The following is a 9,352-nucleotide window of genomic DNA, read 5'->3' as shown; positions in this document are numbered from 1 at the left end:
TGTTGAGAGTGGGATTTGAACCCACGCCCTTTCGGACCAGAACCTTAATCTGGCGCCTTAGACCAACTCGGCCATCTCAACTTTATACAAAAAATTCACATTTTTAGATTTTAATACAATAATAAAGTTGGTTCCAAATTTCTCAAACTTTTTTTTTTTTTTTTTTTTTTTAGTTTAAGCTGCTTCATATTAATACTTTATTTGGTTTAGAAAAGAAAGTGAGGGTCCCCGTGAGCACAACTCAGTTGGCAGGGATATGCATTACTATATGCAATCCGGACACTCCACTTATTCACCTTAAAAAAGGTAAATTCTAACTATTAGGCTATTTGACAAAAAAAAATGTAAAAGTGAGGGTAAAAGAAATAAAAGAAAAGAAAGTGGAAACCAAAAAAAAAAGGAAAGAATATACTTTTAGTAGAAAGTGAGATGAATTTTCGGTTACTTGATAAAAGAAAAAAAAATAGAAGAAAGGAAAGGTATATATATTTTCTTCTCTAATTTGGTTGCATAGAAATTGCATAGAAAGCAAGAGAGAAAATAACAAATAAAGGGGGTTACACATGTTTCTAGTCCTTACTCCTTCAAAATAAAAATATGTTTATAGTCCTTACAAAATTATAAGCATTTAAGTTTAGCTCTAAAAAAAAAAAATTCACTTTTAGTCTTCTTTGTATTTTATAGGAAATATTTTTTTTTTAGGGACTGATAAGAACTTTTTTGGAGGACCAAACAAAAGTATACATTAGAATCTATTTTTTAAGACCAAAAGTATCAATTTTTTGTAAATAAATTTTAAAAGCGGACTAAAATTACCATTAAAATTTTATATGGACTAAACTTAAAAAATCACGATTTTGTAGAGACTAAAAACATATTTAACCTAAAAATAAAAATGGTTAAATATGTTTTAAGTCCCTATAAATATATTAATGTTTTGTTTTAGTCCCCTTAAAAATTTTGTTAAACTATTAGTCTCCCAAAAGTTTTTTATCATCCTTTTTAGTCAACTTTTGTCTAACCTTCATATTTTTTTTAGTGAAATATTTCAAAAATGTGTAGAATATTTTGACAATCTCTACAAAAAATAATTAGAGATTTTTTTTTAACAAAACATGAATTAAATATGAATTTTTCAGCGCCAGAAACATAAAAATTCATATTTTGTTAAAAAAAATCTAATTTTTTTTAGAGTTATTGTCATAATATTCTACCAATATCTGAAAAATTTCCTTAAAATTACGAAGGCTAGACATGAGTTGGCTAAAAAGTAGTGATGTAAAACTTTGAGGGAATAAAAGTCTAAAAAAAATTTAGGGAACTAAAATGAATAATTGATATATTTATAGGGACCTAAAACATATTTAACCTAAATAAAAAAGACTAAAAAACTTTTTGGGTCAAATATATTTTTGATCTCTATAAATATATTAACTTTTTGTTTTAATTCCCCTAAAAAAAATTCTTTGAGTTGTAGTCCCCAAAAGTTTTCGATCACCACTTTTGCTCCCTACTTCTAAATCAACTCTTGTGTATCCTTCACATTTTTTAATGAATTTTTTCAGGAATGTCTATAACATTATAAGAATCTCTAATTTTTTTTTTAACAAAACATGAATTAAATATAAAATTTTAAGCGTCAAAAACATAAAAATTTTATATTTAATTCATATTTTGTTAAAAAAATTATAATTTTTTTTGGGAGAGAATAATACCTTATAATGTTATAAACATTTCTAAAAAATTTCATTCAAAAATATGAAGAGTACACATAAGTTGATTTAAAAGTTGAAATCAAAAGTGGTGATGAACATATTTTTAGGATCTAAAAATCAAAGAAAATTTTTGGAGATACTAAAACGAAAATTTGATATATGTACATAGATAAAAAAAAATATTTAACCCTTATTTTTTTCTTTTTGAAAACCAAATAGTGGAAAAGTTTTCTATTTGTGTATTTATTTTTTTTCCTTTTAATGCTAAAACAATTATTATTATGCAGTAGCAATAGTTAAATCACTGATTGTGTCGAAAAATGCAACAGAACAATGATAGGAAAGAGAGCAGAGGAATTATATATACAAATTGATTATAGAGTTCGGTCCTACATCTCTGGGAGAGATAAGCTCCTCCACTATCAATAAAAAAATTCTAATTATGCTAGAAATGGAGAAACCCCTTGGTTCTTGTCCCTGTACAATGATCAAGATAAACAATTAGCAAAGAATTCAATCGTACTTCACTCTAAGTTAAAACAAAGAAGATTTATTTGTAGGTTTATTATGGTCAGAGACTAATATGACAATGCCTAACACTGTAAATCCAAACTATTTTTGGGAGATTTAAGGAGTGTTTCAATCAATTCCACAATGATAGAATAGAGGCTTATTTATAGCCAAGTACAAGTATTAGATGCAAGGCCTAGGTTGCTTGTATTCCAAGTAATCTGCCAAGACTTAAGCCAAAAACTTTACTAATCATCTAATTAGACTACGTACTAATATATAACAATGCCTCCCCTAATCAGAACTCCCATGGATTCAGATTATACTATTACACAATGTTAATCTACGCTAGATATGCATTATGCCTAACTGTGAAGCTAGTTCAACTGAACCCATGTAACGCACGTAGAGTCCTACGCGACGCGCAAGCATATACTGAAATATTATCTATAATTTCAAAATTTCATCCAGATGCAACTGATTATGAATTTTGAAGACTTAAAAGACATAAGGTGCGATCCCTACGACCTGAAGTGGCGATTTTCAACCTTTGTCAACAAGATTGAAGATTATTGTCACACTATTTGCATGTATTATTCCTTTAACCTTCGATTATGTATTTTGTTACTATTATGAGTAGCTAAACTCATTAGATTATAATTGAATGATGAACCTCTATGATACTATTTGAAACCATGCAATCTACTAGTTCTCCTTAATTCAATTTGAACCTATGTTTATTCATTATATATTTTGTTTAATGGTATTTATTTTCTAGTCAACAATGAATTGATTTAAAGATACAGTTTGCTATTAATAGTAGGTTTTGCAACTGAAACTAGGTATGTTATACTATTACGTACACCAGCTAGGAATGTTATTGCTCGTAACTGTATGGAGATAGAGCGAAAACCTTACGTGATCTCCCCATCAGTGGTATCTCATGTTTGGAGGCCTTGTTTGTTTTCTACATATGTTATGCCAAGAAGGAGGGGTAGACCGAGGTTGGTGGCTAAGAGCGTGAAGAAACATAAACATTAGTTGATGGAGCATGTAGCTAGTCAAATCATCGAAGGTGGTGGATTTAGGTGCCTTTGAGAGTCGGTACAAGTCAACCGGGGTCAAGATCCTTAGCTGCAGCTGAAACCCCATGTATGTCATATATGCAGTTATCTACTGACTTTTGTCCAGAAGGGGGTGTCTCTGACCATATCAGATAAAACGACGATCAAATACTTTTAAAAAGATCATCTAACTGACCAAATTGAAGAAGATGGTCATATTCACCGAATGTATTCAATTATATTTTATTATTCAACCATAGTGTAAAAAAATGAAATATAATTGACTATGTGTAAAATTCATTTAAAGTTTTCAAACTATCTTTTATATTTTTATTTCAATGGTTTTTGAGCCAAAACTTTCTTTTATATATTTGATTGTAGTTGACTAATGACTAATGCTAGTTCAGTGCACCATGTTGAAATGCCACATTTTTTTAAGGAATAATTTGAATATATAATTGCATTTCTGTTTTTATATAAAAAATAAATAAGCCTATATATTCATTTTAAGGTCTTGGTTTCTCTATATTCCAGTCTTTGGTCTGACAGTTTGAGAGAGACAAACACCTTTGTTGGGATCTGAGTGTAAGAGTAAGAGGTTATGTTCATATTTTTTTAAACTTGGTACATGTTTTGTTCTCCTTTTACGTTCCATTTCCTACATGTTTTTCTTACATTTTGTACTTGTAAATTCACATGTCCAAAAACCAAGAGGCAACTTGATTATCAAGTTGAATCTAATAAATTATGGGCTTTAGTTACATTGTTGACTTCTAATATAATTGATCGATTTCTTTAATTTAATTTTTTAGAGAAATCATATCCATGATATATTCTCAATTAGATTGTTTAATTAATGAAACAATTCATGTGAAATTAATTTTTTCATAATAATTTATGCAGGAAACATGACAAAAAATAATTCGAATGATAGCATGTTTTATGAGATTCTGGTGAGAATTTTCACAATGCTCAATGTTGCAGACCTTGTTGTAGCTTCAATGGTTTGCAAATCTTGGAATTTAGCATGCCGTGCTCCTGAACTTTGGAGAAAACTTGATCTAAGGAGTTTGAGCTTAAGAAGTCTGAGTGTACCTTTGAGTCCACATGCTTGGATCGATGAACAGTCAAGCAATACAATGACTCAATTCTTAAAGTATGCTACAAGTTTGAGTGGTGAAAACATAAGTTGCGTAATATTTAATTATTGTGTCTATTTAAGAGATGTGCACTTAATATCGATTGCTGAAAGGTAACATTTTTAACTTATTCTTGTGTTTTTTTTTTCTTTTCTTGATAGATGGTTAAACTACTTATTTTATGTGTTTGTTTAATGTGTAGGACTCCAAATCTCAAAAGGTTAGTGCTACCTATGTCCGGTGAGATATCAAAAAATGGTTTAGAAATCGCAATGAGATCATGGAGATGCCTTGAATCCATTACTATTACCACAAGTATCTATGATTTTAAATTTTTTGATGCGATTGGAAAACACTGCAAAAACATCACCAGCTTAAAGTTCGCATGTTTTTTTGGACAAGAAGAAGCTGAGTCTTTGGTTAAATACACTCCAAATCTAAAGTTCTTGAGTTTTAGGGACATGCCTATAAACCATAGAGCTTTATGTCGTGTACTTAATAGCTTAGAACATTTGGATGTGGTAAATTTATGTCACACTGACATTATAGATTATGGGCTTAAATTATACTCGAGTCATCGTAATCTATTGAACCGTATGAATATCTCGTGTAAGATTATCACCTGTGAAAAGAGATCATGTCTTATGTGCAAGAATGAGTCTACGAACGATCCAACAAGACAACCATCTGGGATCTTAGAGGAAATTCGCAATTGGCGTGAAGATGAGATAGATTCTCTAGCACATTAATTCAGTTTTATTGAAATGTGTTTAATATGGCATGAACCTTGTGATTTTTAAACATCAATAATACTTCACTTTCCTTTTTGTTGGGACGGTGCATGTGCATGGCTTGCAGTTTTCTAGTCTTATGGGTATATATTGAGAAATACAATAGTCTTTTAAAGTATTGCAGTAAATGATAATTATATGGTGTTTTGTCTTTTAAAGTATTGATTAAGCTTTCAGTTTAGAGCAGTAATTCTTTTTTTTTAAGTAAAAATATTTTATCTAAACCATTGCAAAACTGCATTAAGAGGATAAAGCCAAAAAGTAATACTCCAGGGACACCAAAAGTAACTCCTCTGCTACGTGTACCAAAATACCAACAGAAACCAAAACACATTTACTCCCTTCCCTTACCTCACCAAAAGCTACTCTAAACTAAACTATCAGTTGAAAGCTAGACACAAAACAGCAGCCGCAACCATGTCCGCACCAAAAACTAACCACATATCCATTCAATATGATAGCAACAGTAACAAGTGTAAGTTGGAAGTCTTACATTGCTTGAAAAAGTGGAGGTTGAATAGCTTATAAGTGGGAGACTTATAAATTCATCGTATCTTTACATCAAATGTGGATGGTCCATGGACTCCCTTCGTGGACAACTAGTGGTATCAAAACGTGGTTGTGGTTCGATAAGGGTTCGACAGCCCGATCGGCTCCTTGTGGTTCGATAAGGATTCAGGCGGCAGGTTCTTTGGTAGTGATAAAAAAAAGTCTAAGAAATTAAGCATAGGCAAACATTGAAGATGTGCCACATTACTTAGGTTCACTAAAATCAGGAATACCTCAACGATGGAAAGTGAGATGGCAGCGTGTAATTTTTGCATAAAATTAACTCCTATTAAAGCCATTAATTTGCTATTAACATTCCACCCTTTTCGAATGCAATATGAGTTGAAAACATAACCGTAAAGCAAGCTTGCAAAACAAACAAACAAAACAAAAAAAGAGTTGTTGACAGTGGGATTTGAACCCACGCCCTTTCGGACCAGAACCTTAATCTGGCGCCTTAGACCAACTCGGCCATATCAACTTGTTGATTTAATTTCGCGTCACATGTATAAATACAACTAACATTTTTGTTAAAATGAATTTTATAGCTTTTGAAGAAAACCTAATTTATTATGTTTGCACATTTTCTTTCCTCTAATGCGACAACAATAATTGTGTAGTAGCAACAGTTAAATTGTGTCAAAAAAAAATGTAACATGAAAATAACAGGAAAGATATGAGAGGAATTTCATGTACAAATTGATTATAGAGTTTGGTCCAAAAAAGAAGACCTGCATCTCTAGGAGAGACGAGCTCTTCCACTATCAATCGAAAAATTTGAATCATACAGTTGGTACCTCAATCGACAACATCTTATCTTCTTTCGGCTCCATTTCGTGTCCTAGAGCAGCGCATGGTTCCAAGTCCACATGAATATCAATGGGAATTCCTAATCCAATTGAAGCTACTTGACAAACACGGCCGGACATGGAGTTATATAGCCTATTTCTCTTTTGATCTTGAGGACAAGATCCCTTTCATCCCAGGTAGTAATGAAATGGATGTAGAAAGCCAACTAAATGCAAAATTGCTTCTTGAAGAAAGAATAATTATGTTATAGTGAATTTAGACTTATTAGTTGTACTTGCAATGTAGTTAGTAAAGATAGGACAAATGCAGGCAATCTTCCAAAATCTATATTCTCTACTCCTTAGGCTTTCCTAAATGTCAGGAAGTCAAGTTCTAAAATTTTAATCTTAATGGTCTGATCCTTTTTTATTATGATTACCATGAAGCATAATATTTACTGCAAGAAGAATTTAATTAAATTTGATTTCTATGTATCCATATTGACCAAATTGTACAGCCATATAAGTTACTGAAACTCATATGCAGTTATGATTCTTCCTAAGTTGCATAATTGACCAAAACAAAATATTCTATACCTTTTTTATAAGCAAAATCAACTTTTTAAGAAAAATTGAAAATAGACCAACAAAATACATGAGAGTGGAATATGAACTTCATTTGATACTATAAATCATCTTGAAAAATGCATGTACTAATACAAATGAAAAAAACAAAGCTATAAGAAAAGGAAGCTCATTTTGTAATAGGTCATTGAAAAAGATAAATCCTTACAGTGGGGTCACATCAAATGTTAGAATCAAGTAAAAAGATGAAACATAGAATTTAAAACTAAAGTATGACATAGAATAGGCTCTACTTAAGTCTAATATGCAAAGTTGTATTGGCTATTTCTAGATTAAATGTACTTTTATTCATGTAATTTGAGCGAAATCTAATTTCTTAAATTACAAGGTTTAAAAGCAAAAAACAACCGGAATTCTTTCAAATGGTATAGTATAAAAGTGCATTTGATAACTGGAGTTTTGATATATAACCATCATAGATTTACTTCAAATTCTAACTTCTTTTTTTGACACAACTATTTCTAACTTCTAAGAGAGCCTGTAGTCAAAGATGCCTCATGGGATGCTTGAAGTTATTCTTATTAGTGCAAAAGGTCTTCACAATAGTGATTTTCTACTAAGTAATACTTCTTCAATGGTTGATGATATATTATTTTATACTCCATATTTGGAGTCTGGGTATGCTCCATTTAGGCTTTGGATGCAAGACATGTGTCAAAAAAAATAAGAGAAATGATATTTGTACAACTATTTTGGTACAACTTTTGTACAACTTTCTCTCTCATACTCACATTATGTTTTTATTCTCTCTCTCTATTCTTTTTAACCAATAAGAAGAGAGAACAATAAAGTTGTCTCAAAGATTGTACTAAAATGGTTGTTAAAATATCACTGCTAAAAAAATAATGAAGGGCGGAGATTTAAAATTTTAAAAACAGCATTCACCTCCCATCTTCCCCAATTCATGCAATCTCATTCTTCTTCTCATCTCCTCTTATCACCGACGTGAATAGTTTTGACAGGAGGTTTGTTGATGACTTCCAAATGTTGCTCCATTCCAAATCTTCATTTTTGGATAAATATGGAATTGATCCATATACTTTATAGTTTTCGTTTGCAATACACAAGCAAAACAACAAGATAATGATCAGTTTTGCAAGTGAAAATCAGAACTAATGGATCTGTTGCCTTTATCCCATTTACTTTTATATGCAGGAGGCGGGGTTCGAACCCCGTACACTCCATTTCTCCACAATTAAATTGTGTGAGCTCTAGCCACTAGGCTACTTGACCACAAAAATATATATATATATATATATAACGAATGAATTAACTCCCTGGTGAAACATATACGATCAGTAACAACAAGGAGGGGGGAGATGAATGAGGAGTGAGAAATTTCTTTTTTTATTGTACAAATACTTATTTTTTTAATTTTAAATCTCCACCCTTCATTATTTTTTTGACACATGTCTTGCATCCAAAACCTAAATTGACTAAATGGAGCTATTCCTAAATGGAGAGCACGTGTACATGCAAATATTTCTTCTTCTTTTTTTTAAAGAAATTCAAAGTATGATTTATAGTTTTTTGGCTTAAGTATAGCAACAATGCAAAGGGTTTAATTTTATATATCTTTTTTTATGAGCAGAGAAAATGGATCCTTATGTGATCCTCACTTATAGATCACAGGAGCATGGAAGTAGTGTGGCTAAAGGTATGTTTCAATTATGGATTTATTTTTTAGGTTATGTATTTATTTTTTTCATTCCAAAACAGTCCCATTATTTTTCATTTGCTTTTCAGTACAAATGCTTGAAATTAAAAAGTAGATTAAAATGAATTGGAAATTTTGTTAATAAAAGTAAGTTTTTATCAAATCAAACATCCATTGATATCTCTTGAATATGAATGTAATATATCAATATTACTAAATTAATTAACTTAATTAACATGTGCTATGTCCCATAGGTTCAGGATCTCATCCTCATTGGAATGAAATCTTCCTTTTCACAATTTCAGACAGTAATTATACACTTCATTTGAGACTAATGGATGAAGATACATATATACTAAGGATGACTTCCTTGGGGAGGCAATGTGAGTAATGAATTAAATAGAAGTATCTTTATCTTCAAAATAAAGTTGTATGATGTGTTTTTTATTTTTTAAAACTTTCACTTTCAACAATTGAGTAACCTCAATATAATT

The 9,352-nt window shown here is 30.7% G+C and overlaps 1 protein-coding gene, 2 non-coding genes and 1 pseudogene across 3 annotated transcripts; 2 read left to right on the top strand and 2 right to left on the bottom strand.

The window, feature by feature from the left end:
- TRNAL-AAG (transfer RNA leucine (anticodon AAG)) lies at positions 1-81 on the bottom strand. Its single transcript has one exon. It is a non-coding gene; the product is annotated as a tRNA-Leu (tRNA).
- A 4,116-nt stretch (positions 82-4,197) lies between these two features.
- On the top strand, positions 4,198-5,177 carry LOC11431916 (F-box/LRR-repeat protein At3g48880). The gene is made up of 2 exons (XM_003623768.1): positions 4,198-4,541; positions 4,631-5,177. The coding sequence occupies exons 1-2, from the start codon at positions 4,198-4,200 to the stop codon at positions 5,175-5,177; spliced, it is 891 nt and encodes a 296-aa protein (XP_003623816.1).
- A 991-nt stretch (positions 5,178-6,168) lies between these two features.
- TRNAL-AAG (transfer RNA leucine (anticodon AAG)) lies at positions 6,169-6,249 on the bottom strand. The gene has a single exon. It is a non-coding gene; the product is annotated as a tRNA-Leu (tRNA).
- Positions 6,250-7,691: 1,442 nt separating this feature from the next.
- On the top strand, positions 7,692-9,245 carry LOC11431915 (16 kDa phloem protein 2-like; annotated as a pseudogene).
- The last annotated feature ends 107 nt before the right edge of the window (positions 9,246-9,352 follow it).

Source organism: Medicago truncatula, chromosome 7 (genome assembly GCF_003473485.1).
Source record: "Medicago truncatula cultivar Jemalong A17 chromosome 7, MtrunA17r5.0-ANR, whole genome shotgun sequence".
NCBI classification, from domain to species: domain Eukaryota; kingdom Viridiplantae; phylum Streptophyta; class Magnoliopsida; order Fabales; family Fabaceae; genus Medicago; species Medicago truncatula.
This window is presented reverse-complemented; position numbering and strand designations above follow the sequence as displayed.

Coding starts and splice junctions, on each gene's coding strand:
- LOC11431916 (XM_003623768.1), top strand. CDS start 4,198: ATGACAAAAAATAATTCGAATGATAGCATGTTTTATGAGATTCTGGTG. Junction 4,542..4,630: donor TTAATATCGATTGCTGAAAG/GTAACATTTTTA, acceptor TTTAATGTGTAG/GACTCCAAATCTCAAAAGGT.